Source organism: Physcomitrium patens, chromosome 21, assembly GCF_059467195.1.
Source record: "Physcomitrium patens ecotype Gransden chromosome 21, ASM5946719v1, whole genome shotgun sequence".
Classification (NCBI taxonomy): domain Eukaryota; kingdom Viridiplantae; phylum Streptophyta; class Bryopsida; order Funariales; family Funariaceae; genus Physcomitrium; species Physcomitrium patens.
The window spans coordinates 8,903,016-8,927,157 of NC_143430.1; the positions used below are offsets into that span (position 1 = coordinate 8,903,016).

The 24,142-nt window shown below is 41.0% G+C and overlaps 5 protein-coding genes and 1 long non-coding RNA gene across 23 annotated transcripts; 4 read left to right on the forward strand and 2 right to left on the reverse strand.

Moving 5' to 3' along the window:
- The first annotated feature begins 502 nt into the window (after positions 1–502).
- LOC112273982 (serine/threonine-protein kinase AFC3) lies at positions 503–7,031 on the forward strand. 15 transcript variants are annotated; one of them, XM_090245940.1, is made up of 16 exons: positions 848–1,154; positions 1,431–1,468; positions 1,712–1,965; positions 2,281–2,470; positions 2,703–2,729; positions 2,872–3,025; positions 3,308–3,359; positions 3,852–3,966; positions 4,222–4,313; positions 4,590–4,734; positions 4,906–4,970; positions 5,148–5,245; positions 5,410–5,515; positions 5,635–5,943; positions 6,266–6,366; positions 6,509–7,031. In XM_090245940.1, the coding sequence occupies exons 3-14, from the start codon at positions 1,876–1,878 to the stop codon at positions 5,779–5,781; spliced, it is 1,281 nt and encodes a 426-aa protein (XP_090102066.1). In that variant the 5' UTR covers positions 848–1,154; positions 1,431–1,468; positions 1,712–1,875; the 3' UTR covers positions 5,782–5,943; positions 6,266–6,366; positions 6,509–7,031. The 15 variants fall into 15 exon arrangements, with proteins under 15 accessions (XP_090102065.1, XP_090102074.1, XP_090102068.1 ...); XM_090245938.1 differs by lacking the exon at positions 1,431–1,468 and having other exon boundaries at positions 833–1,154; XM_073529947.2 differs by having other exon boundaries at positions 1,017–1,154; positions 1,757–1,965; positions 5,635–6,366.
- A 790-nt stretch (positions 7,032–7,821) lies between these two features.
- Positions 7,822–9,810, reverse strand: LOC112273983 (transmembrane emp24 domain-containing protein p24beta3). The gene is made up of 4 exons (XM_024503105.3): positions 9,437–9,810; positions 8,648–8,834; positions 8,365–8,472; positions 7,822–8,114 (listed from the first exon to the last, which is right to left on the reverse strand). The coding sequence occupies exons 1-4, from the start codon at positions 9,662–9,664 to the stop codon at positions 7,981–7,983; spliced, it is 657 nt and encodes a 218-aa protein (XP_024358873.1). The 5' UTR covers positions 9,665–9,810; the 3' UTR covers positions 7,822–7,980.
- A 38-nt stretch (positions 9,811–9,848) lies between these two features.
- On the reverse strand, positions 9,849–10,365 carry LOC149986748 (uncharacterized). Its single transcript, XR_016499916.1, has 2 exons — positions 10,126–10,365; positions 9,849–10,025 (listed from the first exon to the last, which is right to left on the reverse strand). It is a non-coding gene; the product is annotated as an uncharacterized LOC149986748 (long non-coding RNA).
- Positions 10,366–11,505: 1,140 nt separating this feature from the next.
- LOC112274245 (uncharacterized) lies at positions 11,506–13,407 on the forward strand. 2 transcript variants are annotated; one of them, XM_090245952.1, is made up of 4 exons: positions 11,506–11,922; positions 12,346–12,493; positions 12,654–12,764; positions 12,893–13,407. In XM_090245952.1, exons 2-4 carry the CDS (start codon positions 12,374–12,376, stop codon positions 13,127–13,129), a joined length of 468 nt encoding a protein of 155 aa, XP_090102078.1. In that variant the 5' UTR covers positions 11,506–11,922; positions 12,346–12,373; the 3' UTR covers positions 13,130–13,407. The 2 variants fall into 2 exon arrangements, with proteins under 2 accessions (XP_090102078.1, XP_090102077.1); XM_090245951.1 differs by having other exon boundaries at positions 11,514–11,959.
- Positions 13,408–13,874: 467 nt separating this feature from the next.
- LOC112274244 (ATP synthase subunit O, mitochondrial) lies at positions 13,875–15,139 on the forward strand. Its single transcript, XM_024503555.3, has one exon. The coding sequence runs from the start codon at positions 14,182–14,184 to the stop codon at positions 14,872–14,874; it is 693 nt and encodes a 230-aa protein (XP_024359323.1). The 5' UTR covers positions 13,875–14,181; the 3' UTR covers positions 14,875–15,139.
- Positions 15,140–17,388: 2,249 nt separating this feature from the next.
- Positions 17,389–23,603, forward strand: LOC112273984 (uncharacterized). 3 transcript variants are annotated; one of them, XR_016499781.1, is made up of 5 exons: positions 17,389–18,517; positions 18,858–20,165; positions 20,332–20,970; positions 21,195–22,695; positions 22,944–23,603. XR_016499781.1 is itself a non-coding variant. In XM_024503106.3 (4 exons), the coding sequence occupies exons 1-4, from the start codon at positions 18,050–18,052 to the stop codon at positions 22,368–22,370; spliced, it is 3,591 nt and encodes a 1,196-aa protein (XP_024358874.1). In that variant the 5' UTR covers positions 17,389–18,049; the 3' UTR covers positions 22,371–22,852. The 3 variants fall into 3 exon arrangements, 1 of the variants encoding a protein (XP_024358874.1); XR_016499780.1 differs by having other exon boundaries at positions 21,195–22,686; XM_024503106.3 differs by lacking the exon at positions 22,944–23,603 and having other exon boundaries at positions 21,195–22,852.
- The last annotated feature ends 539 nt before the right edge of the window (positions 23,604–24,142 follow it).

Here is a 24,142-nt window from a genome sequence, read left to right on the forward strand (position 1 = left end):
CCAATCAAAAGACCATTTTTTATCCCTGGTTTATTCTATTGATTTATACCTCCTGATGTGTTAAATAATAGAGATTAATATATCTATTAGTTAATAAAAATAAATTAAACCACAAAAACAAAAATCTTGTGGAAAGTATTTTTTTACATACTCTATTAATTTACTATTTCATATATGCAATTTTAATTCACATCTCAAACTTATGTAAAAACGTATACACATGAAATGAAAGAATTCGACAAAAGTATAAGTAAAAGTTCGACAAAAGTATTCGACTGTCCGACCTTTGCACATGACAGGGAAGGAAGACTCACGAATTTCAGTCGAAGGATAACGAACGAAGTCGACGTCGGCGTCGACGACCCGCCAACTCCGTCACTTGTTGTTCGTTTGTTCCGCGACGGCGACGGCGACGTCGGAGCCGATCATCTGCCCACTCCGCCATTCATTCTCATCGTCACGTGATGACATGCTTGCGCTCTTTCGGGTCGCAATCCTTTGCTTTGTTCTTTTTATACATAAATTGATTTGAAGAGCGCTTTGCGACCAGTCATGGATGCTCCGCAATCCCCGTGTCGTCGTGTTAGAATTGCGTCTCGCAGCCGCCTGACCGGTTCTTCGTCACAGAATCCGGGCCGTCTCGCAATCCGTTTCACTTGTTCTCCTTCGCATGTCGTTTCTCGCCACTTTCCGGCCCCCGCCACCAAATCTGGTTTCGTCAGTCTGCGTCGGGTCTCGAGGATCTCGCTGGCAGTCTAGTTGCTGCCTGCGGTGCCGTGTTGCGTCTTGGAAGCTGAGAAATGTGGGAATTGAGTGTTCCAGTAATTTTTTACAGATGTTGAGCTTTTTGTGTAGTTGTCGTGCAGTTGTGATTTTCTCATGCCCTCGTGAAGTGCTTGAGGGTTGACATTGGAATTTCTTCAGGGAGAGGCCTTGAGGTCATGATTAAGGCGTAGGATCACGGAGATTTTCGAAGTGCAATTTTTTATTTGTGTTCAAATAAAATGGATATCTTTTTGGAAACCCTGAGTTGGAAGAGAGGGGGGAGAGTTTTGGAGGATGTACCTTCCGTTTTGAGCAGTTCGGTGCTAATTCTTAGGGTCTGGTAAGGAGAGAACGAGGAGGATCGTCTCATGACCTGTTGCTTCTTCTAGGTGAGGACTGTCTCTTGGCCTGGAATTACAAATTTTGATCGTTGCAGTGAGAAGGCTTGGAAAAGAGTCACACAGGCTGCTTGAGACGGTGTTAATCGTGAGCGTTCGCAGAGAAGCGTGCAGGTGGAAAACTGTCTGCGAAGGAGTGCATTACTTTTCCAATTTCATAGCCGTAGTGTGCTAGGATCGGGATATTTATCCTTGTTGGCTAGGAGAGTTTGAAGGGCCCTATTATTAGGTTCTGAACCCTTTTCTTTTTGTCCTCTCCTGTCATAGCTTCAATCAATACTCACCTACCCTGGAAAACTTCGAAGGCAAGAACTCCCTCCTCGTGAAGTCTCCTCTGCAGCTTTTGCACCTTGTCTCTCTTGGAACTTTGTCTACCTCAGTGATTTTAGCAGTGTTGATTGATTCCAGCCTTGCTTACCCAAGTAGTAGAAATGCACCGAGAGGTTTTGAGTCTCGGTCTTGTGTCAGCATGACAGCCTAGTCGTTAGGATGAAAAATGTGGCAGGTGGATTCTAGTCCAGACCTAATGGGTGAAGTCTTGGACGCAGAACATGAGATGTGAAGCCTTGTGGTGCTGTGAAAATCTTATGCAGCTATATCCGCCTGGCCGTTGTTGTATTACTGCTGCTGTTCTCATCAATAATTTCCTGGGAGGAGAAGAGAAATTTTTTTAGCTATTTTAGCAAGGGGGAGGAGCAAGTTGCTTTTGAGTATGGACCGTTCTTTGTATGAACGACCTGAGAAGCGCGCCCGGCTAACGTTAGTTGAGGACAATGTTTCCTGGGTTGACATTTATGATGAAGTAAGTTCATTTCGCTTCGTTGTCGTTTGCTGTGAATGCTTGCGTTATGGTTAACAATGAAGCTGAGGGCAATTCGGCACTATTCGAACATTTGAACTCATAGTTTAATGGAATTATTTCCTATCAAGCAGATACAACAGTTAAGTCCTTGATTTTGCACATGCCATGCGAGAAATTCTAACAAAATAGGCTGTGATTTTTGCGTGTTGAGTAAGTGGGCTCGAGATGATCGGTTTGGTTCATGATTTGTCAAGTGGAATGCTGAATCTGACGAAGTAAACCTTTGTGGTTGATGATTGGTGTGAATGCATCTAGGAACATCAGGTAGCGGTTAACAGTGGACACTTCGAACAAATGGGATTGGGAAGAGGAGTACCACCAGCTGCTATGGGGAACAGTCCAGAATCCTACAATGGATATCCCAGGGTATACTCTCCAGTATGGCGGGACGATGATAAAGATGGGCACTACATGTTTGAGCTGGGAGAAAATATAACACCACGCTGTAATCACACCTTCAACCCTGGTCATAGTGTCCGTTACCACGATTTATCCTTCGTAATTCACAGGTTGCTCCTGCCTTACATTGCTATTGGAGGCGCAAATAATTTAAAGACATTAGACGCCTTTGCCAGTAAAGCTGGCTTCGGAGGTTTTAATACCTGATCACGTGGTGTCGTGGTGCCTGTGTGGTTGGGTTTTTTCTGTTTTTTTCTTTTTTTTTTGTGATACCGCAGACAAAATCATTAGCAAGAAGGGTGAAGGTATGTACTTTAACTTAATTTACTTAATTAATTTAAACAGACGCATTCATGTCTTGAAAGTAACAAATGGGTAAACATCGTGAAGACCAGATGGAAGGTTCTCATAGGTTGGAGTATAACGGTATTTGGTTGGATTCTTCAGGTACTTTTGGTAGGGTGTTGGAGTGTTGGGACAGGGAGGTCCAGGAGTATGTGGCTATCAAGGTCATTCGCAACGTTCAGAAGTACCGCGATGCTGCGATGATTGAAATTGATGTGCTGCGCACACTTGCCAAGAATGACAAATTAGGCACACGGTTCGCTTGTTTCCTATCTTTTCTGTTTCTTTTAAGAGTTATAGTTGACACAACCCTTGTCACTTGTGTATATATCGTTTCACTTGATGATTTTCGGCTTTGTTATCTCCTCTAGATCATCATCTTTCGGTTCTGTCTTCTGATGAGTATTTATTCGCTGATAACACTCACGTGACCATGGTCATTCATCACAGTGGACGTCATTGACGTTTACTTGATAGTATCGCCAATGCTAGTTCACGTTTCTTGGTTACACCTTGATAAAAGCCTGCTTGTGAACAGACGATGTGTGCAACTGAAGACTTGGTTTGACTATCGAAACCATGTCTGCATTGTAAGTTTCTCTACTTTGTTTCAAAGACGTGGTTGGGATAGTAGAGACGAAGTGATGTAATTTGAGAATATATTGTGTACTGTGTAGAGTGCTGAGTCCTGAGAGTTGTCGCCAGTAGGTGTTAGTCCCTCACACTGACGTGTATTGTGTGGATTCAGTTGCATGTAATTCTATAGTTCAAACAGAAAATAAAAATATTATTCTATGCTATAGTATGTTATATTATATTATATTCTTTGGTAACCAATTGATGTACTTCAAGGTTAAATAGTGAGGTTTACGAGGTTCACGTAGAACGATTTTCCATTGTTTTTATGTAAAAGAGCGTGGGGAGTTGGTGATTTTTGCATTGACTGATTAAGTTAGTGGGTTATTATCCTCTTTTTTATTCAGTTGATTGAAAACGATTATGGTGTGCAATGAAGTAACGCTCGAATCTTAGTTTCTGAATTAGTGCTCATGTGTCTTTTGGATAAACTGGTAACTATGCAGGTGTGTGAAAGGTTAGGGCCAAGTTTGTATGATTTTCTTCGAAAGAACAACTATCGACCATTTTTTGCTGATCTTGTTCGTGATTTTGGCCGCCAGTTATTGGAGTCTGTGGCGTGTAAGTCGTCCTAGTACATTGTGGCATATAACATTTAGCTTTCAACTACGTATCTGGGTGTGCAATCTCTCTCCCATGTTTCCTTTGTAATGTGGTATGATTGTGGTTTGTACAATGTCATGTATGTGCTGGTTGTTTTGCTGTAGCTCTCTAGTCTGCTGAACATTCATACCATTGTGATGTTAAACAAGTCTATTGTGTTTCTTCTGATCACTTGCGTAATTAATTTCGCTGTTATACTATCGTTTGTTGCAGATATGCATGAGCTAACCCTCATTCACACCGATCTTAAGCCTGAAAACATCCTATTGGTCTCTTCTGAGTACTTGAGGGTGCCAGATTACAAGGTATGCAAATTTTCCTGGAGCACGTTCTGAATTTAGGCACTGTAAATTAACCTTGTGGTATACTTTTTGTCCAGTTTCACATATGATTCCATCCTTAGAGCAGTGCTAAATCTCGCTTAAGACTGCAGATTCTGGCAGCGATAGCTTGTTAGGTGCTGCTATTGCTTTACTGATGTGTTAGTCATATTGGTGTCCATGAAGTTTAGAGTCGTTTTTGTTGGAAATCTCTCTTTGTTTTGATGCGGGTGCATTCTGTGATCTTTACAACATTTGCAGGCTTCAAATACGGGAAAACACTTTAAGCGGGTACCAAAAACAAGTGAGATTAAGCTTATTGACTTTGGTAGTGCGATCTTTGACAGCCATTATCACTGCTCAGTTGTCTCCACTCGCCATTATCGAGCACCAGAAGTTATTCTAGGTGAGTTTCGCATCACTTTTCATTCCCTTGAAGAGCTAATACTAGGGGCCCACGAGGGTGTTTTCGTTCTAGTCAAACTTTCTTTGGAGCATCTCTTGTTCGTCCCTAGAATTTGAGGGAACCAGAAGGCAACACTAGAGTGGTTTAATATAAAAAGCGAACTTGTCTCAGGACTTGGCTGGACGTATCCCTGCGACATATGGAGTGTCGGCTGCATACTCGTGGAACTCTGCTCGGTATGGGATTCCTATCGCCTTCCTTTCTCTTTTATATTCCTCTATTATCCAGTAATTCCCTATACTTTCTCTTCAAACTTGTAAATTTGAGAAAATCTTTGATGTCATAGTTTTTCATGCGAAGATGTTGAAACCAATGTAAATGTTTTTCAGTGGTTACAGTATTTGCTATGGCAGGGTGATGCATTGTTTCAGACTCACGAGAATTTGGAGCATTTGGCTATGATGGAACGAGTCTTAGGTCCTATTCCTGTACACATGATCAAGAGGGCAGAGTAAGTGACATGCGTCTGTTAATCTTTTCTTGGCTTCCTCTATTCTAATCTTGTGTGATGTGTATTGAGCCACCAAGTTTGAGTTCATGATTATGAGTAGACGTTTTCTATATTCTGTCTGAAAGTGTCCTTTGGTTTACGAGCACTTTCAACGACCTCTGCAGTCGACGACTAGAAAAGTACTTCAGATATGGAAGAGAGTTGAACTGGCCTGAAGGGACAGTATCAAGGGAGAGTATCCGAGCTGTGAGGAGGTTACCTAGCCTAAGGGTTAGTCCTACTACTTGAGCATCTTTCATGTTTTTATTTCTTGAAAGATATCCAGGTATGTTACGTATTACTGTTGTCTTTATGATAGATTGTGACAGAATGATTCGTTTTTATGTCAGAACTTGATCATGCGCTATGTAGACCACTCTGGGGGCCTTCTTATTGATCTGCTTCAAGGCTTGCTAAAGTTTGAACCATCAGAACGACTCACGGCTAAAGAAGCACTTAAGCACCCCTTCTTTAAAGAGTCAAATCGGCGGTTGTAAGACTCCTGCTATCGACTGGGAACCCAAACCCCAAAATCTGAGCAGCGTTGTTCCGTAGGATTGTCGAAGAATCGTCTTGTTTTAGCCGAAAGCTGCAGAGTAGGTAATGCCGAGTGACAGAACGTTCTTTCCATCGACAATAGTTTGGCATGGTTCGAAGAGGTGACTCCCACCGGACATGCTCCTTATTCAGTCACTTTCACTCTTTCCAGAATTGCTCTACGCAAAGGACGCATCCATTTGTGTGGGCGCTGTTCATTCCACATGTTTCGCAACCTGGGTTTCGCGTGTTAGGTGAAACTGTATATGTTTTTTTGAACTCTTATCCTCATGAGGGCTGAGGCGGTAGCTTGGTATCATTCGATCTCAAGGAAATGGAAGCATTTTCTCGAAGGCACCAAAACCTTATTGAGAGGATCTTGGTTACTTTATACATATTGTCTTCTGGTGGCCCTCGTCTCATATCATCATTGCCAATGAACAGGGCTAGGGTCAGGGTTTGGGTCCTCGCTTCAGCTGTATATTTTTATTCCCGACAGGTCTTAAGATTCTTCTCCTTCAATGACGAAGTATATTCGAAATCAGGTGACAGTCTTGCTTTTTCTTTCTTTCTTTCTTTTTTCTTTTTTCTTTTTAATATCAACCAAACAATATGAGAAACCTCAGCCAATTTCTGGTTTTGATTCTTCGGAGACTCTCCTAATTCATACTGGCTGTCTTGCGGCAGTGAATCTGAGCTTGGAGACAATATTATCTTAAAACGGCCACCCTTCGGCACGGGATAGTACTTCTGTTCGCTCAGTGAAGAAGGTCTATAAGCAGCAGCGGCCAGTGCAAACTCTTTACTTGCGACGCTAGATGAGTGCACGCCGACTGGGACAAATTGCGAACTGCCGTCCCAGATCGGATAGTTCTCTGTGACATTTTTCAGCAGCCTTATGTTCCCGAACCCAGTCCCTGGGTTCTAAGAGAAAATCTGGCGGGATAACGTTGTGTGTGAGGAGTTTTCGTTCAACCTTGTGCGAATAAAAAGTGGTGCCAGATTTAAGTTGGTAGCATGCAGAGTACTTATTCCTTTGACACACTTGCATCATTAACCTGAACGCTGTAGACTAGGAACTGATCTGCAGAGCTGATCTTCGTGCTCTTATCTATGATTTGCCACAAAGATTGCCCTACCTTTGACGTTCAAAACTTGGAAACAGCCATCTAATGAGTTTTACTCATGAAGTGGGTATTATTCTCGCCTATCAATTTTCTACATGTTCTCTCAATTGGTTCACCAAAAATGATGTTCTTTTCTTCAGCGATTTCTTAAAATTAACACGTGATTGTTTATTTTTAAGAAGCTCTTCTTATCCTGCCTAATAATTTTCCGCTATAATTCAAAACTTCAATTACAATGAACAACAAGTATCCAAAGTTTCTATGTGCGTAAGGTCCTTTCCTACTCCCTTGCATTGGACAAATCACAGATAGGTGAAAGGGCACTGCGAAGCCATAACCAGCAAGCGTAAGTTAATACTCGTCTTCTATTAACCGAAAATGAAATAAACGTTTAAAACTTAAATTTAACAATGAAGTTTAGGGCAGAAACATTGTGAACTAACTGCGACTGCCTCCAGAGGGGTGGCAATGTGGGCCTCGGATTGACCAATATGTAGCTTGTGGAGACTACTTTTGTGACATGTCACATATCCCATTATTATGCCACGTTTATGACATGTATTGCGTCGACACGTCGAACACGAAGTACTGTTCAGCATGTATTGTGTCAGCTCTTTATATGATACATCATTCACCATCAGCTGCGACTATAATCAAAAAACTGCAGACTCATGCTCACCTCACTAGTCTGCCATCTCCATGATTTAAATTCACCTCAGCATGTCGGGGGCAGAACAGTTACGCAGTGTACATTGGAGCTTGGAACTTGAGAGTTGCAAGATAAGAAGATGCTAACTTGCAGCAGAGAGTGATTTACAGAGGATCCAATCTTTCAGACTACTGAAACGTAATCCATGAACTTTGGCGACCGGAAACAGTGAATACAATATCATATTAAATATGAAGTGTCAGTTGCAAGATACTTTGGTGCATTGCCTACAAAACCATTTCAGCTAGAAAAACCTGTGATCCCAGCGCCTGGGCAGGAATGCGTCCTCCTGCAACACGGACTGATCTGCAAAGGAACTGCAATCAAACCCTGTTATATCCGAGGCGCTTGTCAAAAAGCTTGCGGATGAGGTATACTTGACCAAGGCTCACACCAATGAGGCATATGTATTCCCCTACGGTATAAGATATTAATCGCCTCTGGGTGCTTTCGTTTGCTGAATCACAATAAAATAAACAAACAAACAGTCAATAAGCTGCAACATTACAGACAAATATGGAATTATCCATTCCATCAAGGCTAGATATTTCATGATTGGCATAATGATTAACCTTAAAATCTTAATAAGAAATGACAACCCCTAATAAAATGCTAAATTTATCTTCATTCTCGAGGGAAGCTATCTTACAACATACACTAAGAACAATGCACCAGTTACAAAAGCTGATGAAAAGTTTGATACTCACTGATACGATGCCGACGGTCACGAGCTTTTAAGTAAATCAACTCTCCAGACACAGCTGCAAGAGCCTCTCGGACTCGTGCTATATTTACATTCAGAGGCTTCAAATGTTCTGCAGCACCCGTAGTTTTTAAGTGTCAAGAACCTTCATCAATCCAGTTCACATCAGCTATGCCTAGAGAGCCCTACGTCCTCTTCCTCCCGCAGCTGGAAACATGACATTTACATCATTCGTGGGCAATCCAAACACTACATTATCCGCTGAAATTTGGGTTTCAGAACTTCACCGTCTTTTGCAAGGTCCATAAGGCCATAGATGTGCCCAACGTGGATGTAGAACGAGATTGTCTCAGGAGTAGGCCCAGGGTTGTTGAAGCAGAACTTGTACATACCCCGCTGATGGGCTACGAACTCAAATTTCTCGCCTTCTTTAGCAGTGATACCAATAACCTTCGCGCCAATGGGACTCGTTACCTTCCATGAACACATCATTAGTTTTTAAAGCAGCTGCAGATAAATGATTTCAAAAGGTCGGATGGCCATGACTACATGAATTCAAGCCAGAGAAAGGACTTTTGGGTTTGGCTGCAAATCATATTTTCGACTCAACTGCAAAATTTACCTAACAATTTTTGTAAAAGAGCCTGTAGCTTTGACCTCTTTGTGGGTACAACGAAATGTCGGTCCAATTTTGGCAACGAAGTTGAGGTAAGACTTAGACATGGAGGACCTATCTGAATGACGCACAGAGAAAGAGACCGAAACTCAGGGAGATTGCAAGCCTAGCAGACACAGTATCGTCCATCGTATGACACAACAAGACGATGAAAGGCCATTGCGCAAAAAGAAACGATAATCCCACCCGGTTAAACCCTAAGTGCATCCGAATCACAAAGATCGGCTCTTCCAAGAAAAGAGGTGAACTCCATCGACGACGACAGATCTCACGCGCAATGCACTTATCATATGCCAGCAATCTCAGGAGCACGCAACGCATCCATCTCTCTCACACACACAGAGAGATGCACACAAGTAAAAATATACAATAAACATCGGGGTAGCACTGCACTACGCACCACAAGCTCCACGCCCGGCTCATCGGCCCACGCAAGTCCGTGATCGATCACCACGAAGCTACCAGAAACTGTGTCGCCCTCATAATCCACTTCCTCGTACACGCACTCCTGGTGCGTGATGGTGGTCATCAGCGCCTTGCCGCGATCCACACACCCTAACCCCACCAAAACCAACACCGCCAAAAATATCCACCATTGCCTCCGACTACCCGGCGCCATAGCCACCATATAAACTCCAAAACCCCCTAACACTTCACAACACCTCACACCGATCTATACCCAACTCCTCCGCAAGTCGAACTACCACCGAAAGCACACCAAAGCTCTGAAACCCTGAATGACACAATCGCTTCAAGCTCTTCTCCGCTCCTGGAAAACAAAAAAAATGAGAGCTGGGTTCGTGAAAAAAGTAGGTCAACGATCCTCGGTCGTCATGCAGCGAAGAACTGTGTCATCCTCAACCTCGGCAGCCTGTCATTTGCCGATTCCTGAAAAGGAGCTTGCTTGCTTGCTCTTCCACTACCGAGAGCTTCGTGGTTTTGTCCTCAGCAATCCACAGGACTTGTCACCGACACCCACATGAACCCCTCTGTAAACACAATTTCGCAGCAAGATGTGAGCTGCAGATCTTCATTATTTAAATAATACACAACCGTGAGTTGTCGGTGAATGGGTTAACGGGTTCAGACCTAAAAGCTGCTGGGAAGGACTGATTTTTGCTGCATCCTGTGACCCACTTGGCACTCGCAAATTGCCTCCTTTTTTACCGATTGTTTGCTGATTTTGGATTCTGAAGTTGTGATCAAGCTTGTGCGATCTATCACGCTGCATTTTGTATTGTGAAAATCTTGGTTGCTGTGTTTGAACTTAGTGAGTGTGGGATCATCAATCGGATATGTGAATATATATATATATATATATATATATGGGGGTGTGGTGTGTGAATATTATATATAATGTATTTGTTCATATATCTATTTATATATATTTCTTAAAAACTGTGTATGATTTGAGTTTAAAAATACCCAATGCTAAAGAGTTAAATAAACAAGTAGAATGAATTTTTAATCTTCAAATAAAATACAACAAATTAAAAACTTTAACAAGTTTTCTTCTATAAGTTGTATGAATCAAACTTGCCAGAATTCTTATGAAAAATCAATCATTCTTTCAATTTTGAAATTTATAAATAAAAGAAGTTATAAAGCATTTATTTTTACAGTATACTTTTTATTTGGTTTTGATTTATTTTTTAGAGTTGATATGTGTATTAGAAGAAGAAGAAGAAGGAAAAATAATAATGATGATGATTGTATTATTCTCAACTTCTATTTCTTAAGTTAGAATGTACCATTTATATTAAAGTTAGAGTTTTATTTTACCAAATCTAGCATATTTATTGTAACGTATTTTAAACAAGGTATCCTACGACCTCTTAATTCAATTTTTTTCTTGTACAAGTTAGTTTAAATGCTATGTTACTTAAACAAAAAACATGTAATAATAAATAAATAAATGTTAAACAAGATATAGATTTAAAGTTGAATATTTTGCAATCTTTTGTACACAATATTATTCCTTGAAGAAAAAAAACATATATATATATATATATATATATATATATTAAATTGTAAATAATTTCATGTACATGACATTGTCCAAGTATGGATTATAGAATGATATGCAATTACAAAACCTTATTACAAAAATATTGAAGGGACTGTGCATTGTGTTTTGGCAAAAAGGAGTAAAGCCACATGAAATGTAGGCAAATTCCCCAACATCGTTTATCCGTTTGATACCCTCCGGTGCCAAGGCCGGTTTTCACACCTGATCCGAGTACAATAGCCGAAGGGGTATAGACCAGGGCATGACCCTTCCTAATCTCAATACCTGCTACTTGAATGTGAATGGAACCCTCCATTCTACGAGTGCATTGAGATGGTTTTCGTCCCTTATGTGAGCTACAACCCGACGATTATCGTCCTCGTCCATGGTTATCGTTCGTTGTTGGGTTCCGAGGGGCTCGATGCTTTTGCAGCACGACAGACGTCTTTGGCAGATTTCGTGTTCGCTGCGGTGATATTCATGTAGATAATTGAATTGCTATTGCTTTTGATTGATCACGTTACGTCTACATTGGTCGCTCAAGATGCCATTGCTGCGACAAACTACTCTGGGTTGTTAGTGGTGTCACATATTTAGGGTTTTTTTTTTTCTGTCCAGTTTTTGTAACGTGGGCTCTGGGAATTTGCAGGGGGCTGCTTAGGGCCCTGCTCAGAAATTCTGGGCGGGGAACTCCTCGAGACGATGCCCCTTATGGGTGCATAGCTTGTGTGAATCGGATTCAGGCGTTTTCCGTTTGTCATCAGTGTCCGAGTGGCCAAGGTTTTGGCTTAGATCTTTCCTTTGCCCCATCCCACATTTTCAGGACCGAAGGTGTCTGGTTACGCGAGGACAGAAGGCGCATACAAAGATGTCCTGCAGTAAGCATGAGCTCCATCTACTCCTATGCACAATCACGTGAGTTTATGGTCGATTCTATGAGCATATTTCATGAATTATTGAATGAGATGAACTTGTCATATATGCTATCCAGAGTGGTGATCGTGAGATCACTCAAGCCTGAGTTGCTCTGAAATGGAGGCTCTAATCCACATCGTAGATGCTCGATGGTAGCGGATGTAGGATGCCACGATTAGCATTGTAGATTCTGTCGGTTGTAGACTTGAATTACAGTCTTCCAGTGATTTACGTCTTTATTTAGGAAACATGGTTCAACTAGTTTGAAGAATGTGGCGCCAGTTCTTCGGCATATTCTTTCACGATTCAGAAGCAACTCTTCCACCTGTCGTGCAATAGTTTTCAGGGATGGAGGGGTTGTAGTTTCAGTAGATTGTTGGTTTCAGGTGGAAGATAGCCTCGAGCATTGCGAACATGATTTTCAAATTTGCGTTTGCTACCCGGGTGCGGGAAATTGTACGAGTATTGCGAGGACTTCCACCCGACCAGGCTGTTCGTGACCGTACTGTTGCTATCAATGAGCAACTTGCCCGGGTATGACCTGTCTCTCCAACCATAGTTTCTTGCACAATAATATCGAAGAATTTGGGACAGATGCCTCATTCTGCAGTTAGGGTAGCAAACTTGAAGTGCACTGGTTGTTTGTGCTTGTTAATTAGTCCAAGAATGGGTGCTCATATTGTAATGGGTGAAGCTTCGAGCAACCAGGATAGCACAGGAGAAAGTTCGCGAGGAAGCGGCTCTGCGAGAGGTTCAGTTTGTAGTTGAGGAGATGGAGCGGCTCAAGGAGAGCTTGACGGCAGCGGTATGTATTACCTTTTCATTGCTGTTCAATATATGAACTAATCTGAAAGGTCCTTGGTTTGTATTTTTCTTCGGGTTTGGAGGTATTAAACTCCCAAGCATATTTGTTGTATTTCTGTTATGGTGCAGGAGGAAGCAGCTGTTGAGTTCGTAAATCAGATAGGCGACCATGCGCAGGCACAACTAGAGGAGGAGTGGGAGCAGAAGGCCAAGACGTTGGTGGCTGAGTTCATGGCGGAGGAACTCCCTCTACCACGTGAATCAACGCCCTGCAAAGCTGACGTTCCTGTTCCATCCCTTGCACAGGAGGGCTCTCCAGTCTCCAACACCAGAACCACCGTGGTTGAAACAAACGTTACACCTTAAAGCTGGATTCTAAGCTTCTTTCAGAGCTTCATCAACTCTATCGTTATCCTCAGCACCTCCATTGGATACGATTTGTTTCCATCCTTGGAAGATCTTTAGGGTCTTATAGCACATGAGCTGGGCATATCAGAGGAGATTAAGCCTTTGTACTCACAATGGCTGATAGTGAGCTCACCTATTTGCTTTCAGCCTCTGTTAGTCATTCACATGTTCATGTTCATGTTCAGGACAGAGACGTTATATACCATTCAACTTCACCGATTAACTGGTTAAGTAAAGTACACTGTGCTGATCTCGCCCACCGTCGCCAAATTCTATTTTGTGATAGAATGTCTACATGCGTGGCAGTCAGTGATGTCAATGCCGGTTGTCATGCCACTTTGGAATTTGGAGCATTTGCACTACAACAGAAGACGGATTTTATTCAGCGGCCACCACTTTTCGTCAATGCAGCGAAATTTAGAGTTCAGGAGTAACAAGTGAAGCCAATCCATTATCAATTAGTGCAATTTTGTAGATAATGGTCAGTAAAATTGTGCTGCTAATACAGAATATGGCTACGTGACTTATGAATACGCGATGTCGTTAATGTTAAAATTAATCTCAACATCCTAACCAGTATCATATAGCTCAAAGGGAATAGCATTCAATCCTACAGAAGTTCTCTCCCCTATAATCACCCCAGCAGTGAAACGTAGTCTTAATTAGACAGACAGAGTTGACGGGAGCATAGTCGTGAACTTCCTCAACGAATGAGCAGTTCTATCAACACTGGAGCACCGGACATCAGTGCGAAAGTGCCCTTAGATACCCTTTGGGCTTCGAGAAAGACCACCCCAGAAACAAACCAGGCGGAACCAGTGCGGTTGTACGCCCAGTTTATCAGCACGGCCCACACCATCTCTCTCCTTGGTTCAATCTTGGGCAGAATTGGAACAACATTTCCTGGTTCTAGGGTTTGTGGGTGAGCTTGTTTCTGTCTTTTGGCTTTGTCGCTGAGCGCGACGAAGAGAAACTAGTGTCTGTGTTGGTGGAGTAGTAGAGGGGGCGCCATGTTGAGGTCTCAGCACCTGTTGCGGAGGTCCGTAGCCCTGGCGCGGGCCGCTGCCGGAACATCCGAGCACCCTGCGGTGCGAGCCGTGCGGTCGTTTGCGGGCAAGGCAGAGGCAGCGGAGCAGCATGTGGAGGTACCATTGCCCATGTATGGAGTCGCTGGGAAGTATGCGTCGGCGTTGTACGTGACTGCAGTGCGCAGCAACGTGCTGGATCCTGTTGAAACGGAGTTGCAGCAGGTGATTGGGGCTGCGGAGCAGAACCCTGTGTTCGCCGATTTTCTGAAGGACCCCTCTGTGTCGAAGACTATGCGTATGAAGGCGATGGAGGAGATCTTTGGACAGACGAAGTTTTCGAACGTCACGAAGAATTTTCTAGCAGTGTTGGCCGAGAACGGGAGGTTGGCGCAGTTGCAGCGGATTTCGGGGTGCTACTCGGAGTTGTTGCACGCACACCGGGGAGAGGTGCAAGCGCTGGTGACGGCCGCACTGCAGCTGAGTCCTGCGGAGCTTGAGGACATCAAGAACGCATTGAAGGGGTACTTGAAGCCTGGGCAGACCTTGAAGGTGGAGCAGAAGGTAGACAGGAGCATAATTGGGGGAATCGTAGTGGATATTCAGGACAAGCACATCGACCTGTCGATTGACACGAAGATCAAGCAGATGGAGAAGCTGTTGGCGGAGGCCATCTGAGGCAATCAAGGGAGTAGAAAAGTTGATGTTTAGAACAGGAATTCGACATTGTGCTTTTGGCAATTTGAGCAGTTTCTTGTGCGCAAAGCGTGACCTGTTGAATGAGAAACGGCGAATTCAAGATTCGTACTTGAGATGCGCCGTGTTACCTTTGGACTTGTGCCAATAGTACTGGGACATTCTGGTTGTTGCGATGGTGGATTACTGAGATTGTAAATAAATGCACAGACCCCATTCTGGGCCCAATAAAAGATTACTAGGATCATATGAGGCTGCGTTTAAGGGTCTTGAGATGCACTTTATGTTTTCCTAGAGAGAAAATGGTGGTTGAGAGGGTTTTGATCTAAGAATCTAGAGATCAATCCTGCGAAATTAGGGTAGTCAAGGTTGCGTTAGAGATCAGAAACACTGGTGATATATTCTTTTCCTTCAAGTTTCACCTCCGAGCAGGTTGATTGTGGCAAAATTTATATGCGTTGTGGGGATTGCTCAGGTCGTTGGTACGAAGATCACAGTTACACTGGGTCTAGATGATAGCGGGAGGTAATAGGAATGCATGAAATCCAATTTGAAGCTCCGTGTGATCGTTTTTGTTGCCGTATGACCAGTAGAGATTTTCCTCAACACGAAATTGCCAGAAACTTTGATAGAGGAACCGTGTGTGTGTGTTTTCTTTTTGAATGTGAACAGTGAAATATTAGCCAGTTTGTCATTTAAGTTTGGGGTAAGAATTATAGTAATTTTGCCGTAATGAACTTTAGATTTATTGATCAAGTTTGCACATTGCACACATTTATGGACCTCAAAGCCATGAATTCCTGCAATGAGTGGTTAACGACGCTATATTTGAAACACTAACTATCAGAAACCTTCGAATTTGAATCATATAACAATGAACAGTAAATGATAAAATATGGTTCAATTGTATCAATTTTAATTAATGTCGTTTACGATAATTAGCAAGATAAAACTACTTTCTTTCTATACACCTAAAAATATGTAATGTCTCCAAGATTACATATCTACTGGAGTTTATTAATTAAATCTTCATTTATTTTTATTGCTAAAATTATTATATTAAGATGATTGTGTAATACACTCATGTATTGTTTAAATAAAGGTAAATAAGTAGAAAGAAGTAGAATTAATCAGATGTATAAATTTTGTAGACAAATCTTTGAATTGTATTCCTTAAATAAATTCTATCTAATGTATTATTGTCCACAAGGCTCAAGTTTGAACAACTCTTTATTTGCTCTTTGCTTGTTGTCTAATCTATATATATATATATATATATATATATATTAAAATTTGAAGCAATTAGTATGTGTTGCAAAACTATTGGTAAGAACATTTTCAAATTTATATTTCAAATTTGATTTTAAATTGCAAAGATTGCCTATGGTCTTTTTTAGAGCATATTTTTCAAATATTTTAATATTTTTTTGTAGATTTATTCTCAACAACTATGTTAATATGCTTCTTTATTTTTTGTAGATTACACGTTAGAGATTTTTAGACTTTGTTAAATTATTAATTTGAATGAATATTGATTTCAAATATTCATCCCTTTCAATTCTCTATTCTAGAGGTTGATTCTTTGTGGCCATAGAAACTTGCTGAACAAATAATATCTTCCTCAAGAATAATGAAAAAATCCCAAAAATAAATTAGAACTATATCTACTTCTAGACATGTCATGTGGCCATAGAAACTTTTTATAGAGGTTTTTTATATTTAAAAAGTTGTAAAAAAAATGTACTATAATTTGAATTCTTGGCTAACAAGCTTCGTGGTCCTTAGAAAGCTTGTACATAGCATTTTTCTTGGCTATTATATATAAAGGCAAGATTGCAACCATGTTCAGTTTTGTAATCTTGTCTTAGTTTAAGACTCTAATTTTTTATACTTAATAATTGCAATTATAGTTTATTTTTGTAATATATATATGTGTGTGTGTGTGTTTTCTTTCTTTATTTTTTGTAATGCAAGAGTATATTATCTCTTTAAAAAAATATGAACTTATGATCTTAACTATTGTTTTGATATATATATATATATATATATATATATAACCAAAATATTGTTTAATGTTAATATCAATTCTTATGATATAAGCACAAATGCTTCTATATTAAACACAAAAATAATAATTCTTACTATTTTTACAAAACTTACGAATATGTAACCTAGAGCTATGTGGCTAATTTAATATCAATATATAAATAAAGTATGTAAAAGTTCTTTTGACAGCAAAGATCACACATTGCTAACCTTTCTATTTACATTGGTAATTAAAAAAAAAAAATTAAATAATTAATAAAAATTTAAAACAATTGTGTGAAGGTATGCATCATAGTTGTAAAACGATGGAAGGGAAAAAAATCAGAATAAAAAAGGATGGTGTCATGACTATATATATATATATATATATATAAATACATACATACAAACGAAATAATGCCTTTCCACTACTTATTACATATTTTACTACTTATGAAAAATTTATTACATACTTAATGAATTGACATCTTGTTACACAACTTGCTTTTCACCAAGCGTTTTCTTGTTCCGGTGCAGTAATGTGTAAACTTGCCCTTGCGTAGGTGTCGAAGCTTAGAAATGCTGGTTTTAGGTTATTCGATAATAGAGATGTTGAGAGAGGCTTGCAAGAAATCGGAGCAGGGACGTAATGCACGCAGTTGGGACATGAATTAGGCGATTACAAACAAAGGTTACATTTAGGATTGTTTGTGATTTCTTCGCGGTTCCTGCAGTGATCAGATTTGTGTGGGGCAGCAAGTCATTGCGTCCATCCTTCCATATTCCTGTTACGGATGGCAGAGAATTAGTGGTGAAGTGTGATGCAGACACAGACTGCTCTCGCGGGGACCTGAGCGATAAATTGTTCTTCTCGTTGAAGGCTCGGTGGCCATGGCGGATGTTCAGCCTGGGGGTCGTAGTCCCAAGACTTCTGGATTGTCTTGAGATTGTTCTGGATTCCGCTGGTTACCTTTAAAGCTTCTTTTGAAGCATGTGTAGTTTTTTTTTTCTATTTCAAGTATGATCTTTGCGTGCGGGCGCTATGATGTCTTAATGGCCGTTTGTAACTCAATGAGGCTAGCTCCTCATTGAAGAGTCTTTGAACTTTTGCTATAGACATTTCAAGGCCACAATGAGGCTAAAATGCCATGGAGTTGTTAGATATCTTAAGAGCCTTCTACCTGTTCCGCACCTTGATTGCTTTGCTGACGAATTATTTAGCTGCGATGGAACCAAGTCTTTCGATAAGGTTTTGCCATTGGAGATACTTGCTACTCATTTGCGATCTTCCGACACAAGAGTCTATGTGGCTGAAGAAATTGATATCATGTGCCCAAGTAGGTTAGCAGAGCAGTTCATAGGTTACCTACTTCCTCAATCAATACCTAGCTGCGTCCTCGGTGGCGTTACAGATTTGGTTTCTCCATCGAAAGCATGTGCATGGTTCGAAGACATGGAAATAGATTCTCTGATCGTGACGAGAGAAATCGAACCGTACATGCTAGACCTGCTTGAGGTTTGGCGGTTCAATGAGAGTCTGAGCCTGGATATTTTGCAAAATTATATTCATTTCACCAAGGACTTTGAGTGCCTCAAATTGGTAAGTAGCACCAAACAGCAGGTTCGACGATTCCTGTTTTACAAGCTTAATTTGCAAATTTTTCATTGGTGTTAATTCAAAAAATTCTATTAGACTATTTACCGTCTAAGAGATAGGGGATCTGGAGTGTCAAATTAATTAAAACAGTTGCACATTCCATTGTTCATAGCTATTGAGGGTTCTCTGAGCTTCAATCTGACCTGAGGTGATACCGTGACGAATCCATAAGTTGACTGCGCCAAGTTGGTGAAGATGCGTAAACATGCATCAATTTAGTAAGCACTTGGAATATTCTTTGTTTGATGACCTTTGCTGGTATCTTTTGCCTATGGCAACACAGGTTCAGTACGTGATCGAACCGGGGCAAAACGCTACTCCTACTGTACGTGATGAAGACTGTAATCAGGGGAGTGTTATGCATGATATGCTGGCTGATGCAGGTTGCAATTTGAAGGAAACGAAAACCATGCATAATAATACTGTAGAAGCTTCTGAACTCAAACCCCTTGACCAAGAGTCGCTTCTGGAGCAGTATTCTGGTCAAATCATTCGCAATAGGGAATTGAAGGATAATGCTAAGAACCACGCTGAAGCAGTTGATTCCGAATCCCACATCGAGCTTTTAACCGAACTTCTACACTTTGACCCCAGGGCTTTCCTATTGGACAAAATGAGTATTAAGCCAAATATTGAACACAACGAACTTCAGTCTGCTATTTCGCCCTCATGTACAGCCCGTTGTTTGAGTTTGTTGGACGAGAACTCAGTTGACGCGGACACAGAAGCTGTTACCAAACACCCTACCATAAATACAGTGAAAGTTCTGTTTGAACTTCCAGAAGTTCTTGAGGAAGAATTTCTGATCACGTCTTATACCTTATATCTTGGAGCTTACGTTACCATATTAATGAAGCCGCTTTTCATTGAACTTGAGGAATTGGATTCCCGAGAGACTCCTATTCAGGGTTTTGAAAGATTATTAGTTCTTCCTGAGTTAACATTAGATCCCTCTAGCTTTCATTTGCTGCCAGAACCTTCTTTCATTCCAGGATATGAAGCACATTTGAGTGAAGACGTGTTTAAGAATCTTGTCCGAGCAAAAGCCTCACCAACTGCCACATCTGCTAGCGATTGCTTGTATCTGGATTGGCATTTGTCTCAAATGGGACATTGTAACAATTATAAATGCTTCCATCTCCAGAGGAGATTGGTTGAAAATGAGTTTCGATTGACAGTTCCTGGAAATTTAAATCTAGGAAAAAGAATCCCTGACCATCAGCTATTACCAATGCTCATTTCGGATGACGACTCTAAGTCTTCGTGTGAAGGTGATACAGAGTGTTGTTACAACACCGTGGAGGAGAATTCTTCGGCTAATTTAAATTCTTCCGCATCAGACTCCATGCTCAATTCCAACAGTTTTGTGTACACAGCTGCTAAAGCAGTAAACAATTATCACTCGGATCAAGCAGTATTGACGGAAGAAAGGAACGACTCGATTCCAGTAAGAGTCCATCAGATTCTTCAAGCAGGATTCAGTCCTACTGCGATGGATAGTGTCCTCACATTTATGAAACATGCCAGGCAGGGGGCTCCATCAAGAGACACAAAATGGATGCAATTACAAGAAAACCTTGACTTCAAGGAGGTAAACACTGTCCACTGAAATTATTTACATTAAACTATTACAGGGCACAGTAACTCATAGCATCGTGCGCTGTTCTCTTTCTGGATTTGTTATGTCCGGCTGTCATTCAACACTGATAATGTAGAACATTGAAAGCTATGAATGTATAATTACTCTTCTTATACAGAATCATCAAGGCTCATGCAACACCAAAGACCAATCCCGCAATTCCAACTTGTTTTATGAAGATGTCTTGAAATCTACATCAGGTGAGAAGATCTCCGCACCAAATCCATCGTGCTCTTCAGGACTGGATGCAGCTTCGAGTTACGATCTCAAAACCTCCGACCATATTCAGCGTGAATCACAAATGCCAATATCTACTCCTTTGTGCTCCCCCAAAGATTCACTTAAAAATGGGATCAAATCAGCAACCCCTCTTCAAACAACGCTTGCAGATCAGTTGAACACTCTGCAATCGGAAGTGGAAAATCTAGTACAGTCGGCGGAAGAACATGGACCTCATATCATAATCGTCGTAAATGTTCTACAACAGAACACGTCAATACTTTTGCAAAGAAGAAATTCGTACCAGAAAATCCTTGGTCTTGAAAATGAAGACTTACAAGTTGTGGAGAGGGAGATGAATCTCCCTGTGGATCTCTTGCTGGATCCATCAACATGCTTGACCATTTACACTGAGGAGAAGCTGCGCTCATATATTCGCAGTTCTGAAGTCACCGACGAGTTATTTTCGTGTGCTGTGGATAGCGTTGTTAATTGCCATATGAAGATCCTCAGCTTATCTTTTCAGAGATGGTTTATGGTAAGTCTATCTCTAATCCTTTCTAAGTAAATGATAGACATTAATTTTGATTGGGATAGTACTTGGTTCCACATCACCCAATTTGTCATTGTTTCTAATTTGTCAGTTGTTGTCCCTGTGACAATATTCTGCATGATACACGATTCATCGAGTGCTTGGAATATCTGTGCGGTGGTCATACATGGTGAAGCTAAGGTCGAAAGTGTTTGTTACCTAATGTTCAGATTTTTGAAGGAGGTCTGGAATTCAATTCGGCTATTCTTCGTATCATGAACAAGCTCTACAAAGATTCTGCTGGATTCCAGATACATGCGGAAGGTTTCATCTCTAAAAATCCATTAGACACAGATTCTCTGGTCCTGAGCTGCATTAAAGGCATCTGGAAAATGTCTAAGAGATCCTTCGATTCACCGATGTCCGAAGACCTGACTGAAGTTGAATCCTTTCTGACAAACTTCCCATCACTCAATCCGCTATCTTCACACGCAATACTGTGCCTTAATATTCCTATCGCTACATTCATTTCATGGCCACTCGAAAAACAAATTTTCGCTCTCCATGACTTCAACATACGAGAAGAAAGCCTGGAATTGTTACAAACTCAGTTTTTGAGCTTGCATGGAAAGTTGGAGGTTGCAACTCAGCAAGGGCTTTTAAGCGCGTGTCCATGGCCAGCTGCGTCGGATATTGTTGCTTCGGAGGTTGAAAGCCATGGCAATGATGGTTTTATGTTCTTCCCACCCGCGTCGGAGATTGTGAACTGCGAGGTTGACGAGGACCGTCACACTGTGGCTTCAAGAGAGAGATGTAGTGATCTGTATTCCCCCAGTCCCCGCGATTCTATCTTACTTCATCCTAAAATAAAGCAGATGCGAAGTTGCTTCTTAAGTGGCGAACGTCTGTCAACTCATAAACTTGCACAACGACCAAGTTACGTCGAAGACAAACGTGACTGCACTAATCCAAATGATGTGCATGACATTTCACATCGATGGATTAGAAAACGTGAAAGAGATATTGATAAGAATAAGAATTGCTCAGAACTGGAGTCCGAACTTCTCTGTAACCCACTCAAAGTTCCAAATCAAAAGTTGTACAATGAACGGTCCCCCATCAACAAGGTACCTACTTCGGGAAAATCTACAGCTGAAGCATTCAGCTCAAATTACCGAGGTCACGCCACCGATGAACTCCTGTTGTTCCCAATGCGAAAGAGACTTTTTTTGGATCTCCAAGGGGGGGTTACTTCTGCATCGCAATCACAGAACAAGAAGTTGAAACCAACATCCTCAACTAACCCTCTCATGAGTATCAGACCCTCTTCTCAGAGGCACGACTCGTTGAATACCTTGAGACAGTCTTGTATCAAATTCAACTCCCCTTTCAGACGCTCGGTTTGAGAAACTGCACAAAGATACCTGGGCCAGCCACTCACTACGTTCCCAAAAAATCACTAGAATTGTAGTGTGAAAGCTTCACCGACATTCTAAATATCTAATAGCAATGCTGCTCGTGACATGTCTTCAAATCCTATTTTAAGCTTAGGCGTAGGGTTTCAGGGTGAAATTTGCATCCTCTAGTAAACTTGCATATTGTGATCACTTGATTGGTCATGTGGAAAGTGCAAGATTGGACTCGATTTGTTCCTGCGTATTTTAACACGTGAGAACATGTTGAAGGTAAATTGCGCAACGGGAGAAGAATCTTCAAAAAGAGGTGAGTTTGGTATGTCACATGTTACTCCATCGACTTTGAAAATATGGTCTGAGATTCTGTTATACTGTCTACGGTTGTCTATTTCTGCAACCCTTAGTCATGTGAGCAAAAGCCACTGATCCAACTTGAAGCATCCCGCTTCTGAATTAATTTCATCTTCATCCTCTATCTCTGATATCCAAGAGAAAATGTTCAATATCACTCATTTTTGTAGGTCCTTATATTTTGAAGTAATCAGCACGAACTTTCTCTTTCAGGTATTATTTCAGACGAAGTTCAGTCTAACTGATTTGGCAAAGCACAAAGGACGTTCTCGATGTCCTAGCCACCTCTCACGCATGAGATGCCCATTAAAAGAGGCCCGCTCAGCATGACAAAAGATTTTACTGCTGTTACTTACGGTCTTAATATTCCGCCAGAATATGAATGATATACTTCATTGCTTTGAGTGACAGAGATAAATGTGTTGGAACTGTTTACAATCTTCACAAGAGAACATAGAAAAGTTATGGAGGCACATCGATCTGGAGAACGGAATCAATTAACAGCATACAAACTAACGCAACAATGCAAGGTGATGTTTGATTGTCAATTCTGAGCTTAAGGGGGTGGAGATCATAGATACAAGAAGCCGGTTTTGGGAACCGCATATTCAAAAGTTTAGGGGATCGGCCAGTGCCAGAGGAACAAGATTAGAAAACAAGATGCTGAGAGGGGCGTGTAGAAATGTAGTCAATTGATCAGGAACAGTCGGGTTGTGCACGAACTGGTCATGGAAAGGAATCCGAAGCAGGGTAAGTTGGAGACGGACCAGCTGCTTAGGTCTGCGGTCTGTTAATGCTTCTGAACATATGATTATGTTTTTGGCGTGTTTTTTAATCAATTTCTTCTACGCCATTGGCTGCAGTTTATATCAATGTCTATTGTCGTGATAATGCCTGACATGTATTGGCTACTGCGACATATTTTCTGATATAATTAGATCGAGGAAGTCGCTAACGATGGTTCAAAGTTGAGAAATATTTTTGCTTCTCGGCCCACTTAATGCTGCTTGTAAAAGGCTATGCCAAAACTTATGGAAGAAAAAGGTGACAGAAATCCCTTCGTTTGTCAATTCGTTCGCATTCCTTCGGTACGATGATGTTAACAGCAAATAAGCACGTGTTACAGGAGTTGCAGGTGGATCTGGACATTCTTGTGAGCTATTTGTCGAAAGGATGTTATTGCGATATTGCTTGTTTACTTTGTTAAGATATTGCGTAGGAAGTTTTTATGACGTTTTTAAATATTTATTTAAATCACTATTGAAAATGATGTTTAAAATTTCGATGGAATATATTAGAGGACACTTAGGATTGGAATCACCAAGGTTGAAGCAGAGCAAGTTAGTTGGAATCTAAGTTGTTAGCCTTATAAGATATCTAAATTAAAAATAAAAAAATCTACCTATTTATAT

Excerpts from the sequence above, each read along its gene's own strand:
- LOC112274245 (XM_090245951.1), top strand. The coding sequence starts at position 11,913 with ATGTCCTGCAGTAAGCATGAGCTCCATCTACTCCTATGCACAATCAC. Across the intron at positions 12,494-12,653 it reads TCAATGAGCAACTTGCCCGG|CTTCGAGCAACCAGGATAGC; the intron begins GTATGACCTGTC and ends TAATGGGTGAAG. Across the intron at positions 12,765-12,892 it reads AGGAGAGCTTGACGGCAGCG|GAGGAAGCAGCTGTTGAGTT; the intron begins GTATGTATTACC and ends GTTATGGTGCAG.
- LOC112273983 (XM_024503105.3), bottom strand. The coding sequence starts at position 9,664 with ATGGTGGCTATGGCGCCGGGTAGTCGGAGGCAATGGTGGATATTTTTG. Across the intron at positions 8,835-9,436 it reads AGCCGGGCGTGGAGCTTGTG|GTAACGAGTCCCATTGGCGC; the intron begins GTGCGTAGTGCA and ends TGTTCATGGAAG. Across the intron at positions 8,115-8,364 it reads TGACCGTCGGCATCGTATCA|CAAACGAAAGCACCCAGAGG; the intron begins GTGAGTATCAAA and ends ATTGTGATTCAG.
- LOC112274244 (XM_024503555.3), top strand. The coding sequence starts at position 14,182 with ATGTTGAGGTCTCAGCACCTGTTGCGGAGGTCCGTAGCCCTGGCGCGG.
- LOC112273984 (XM_024503106.3), top strand. The coding sequence starts at position 18,050 with ATGAGGCTAAAATGCCATGGAGTTGTTAGATATCTTAAGAGCCTTCTA. Across the intron at positions 20,166-20,331 it reads AAAACCTTGACTTCAAGGAG|AATCATCAAGGCTCATGCAA; the intron begins GTAAACACTGTC and ends CTTCTTATACAG. Across the intron at positions 20,971-21,194 it reads CTTTTCAGAGATGGTTTATG|ATTTTTGAAGGAGGTCTGGA; the intron begins GTAAGTCTATCT and ends CCTAATGTTCAG.
- LOC112273982 (XM_090245939.1), top strand. The coding sequence starts at position 1,876 with ATGGACCGTTCTTTGTATGAACGACCTGAGAAGCGCGCCCGGCTAACG. Across the intron at positions 2,471-2,702 it reads AGAAAATATAACACCACGCT|ACAAAATCATTAGCAAGAAG; the intron begins GTAATCACACCT and ends GTGATACCGCAG. Across the intron at positions 4,971-5,147 it reads TACTCGTGGAACTCTGCTCG|GGTGATGCATTGTTTCAGAC; the intron begins GTATGGGATTCC and ends TTGCTATGGCAG.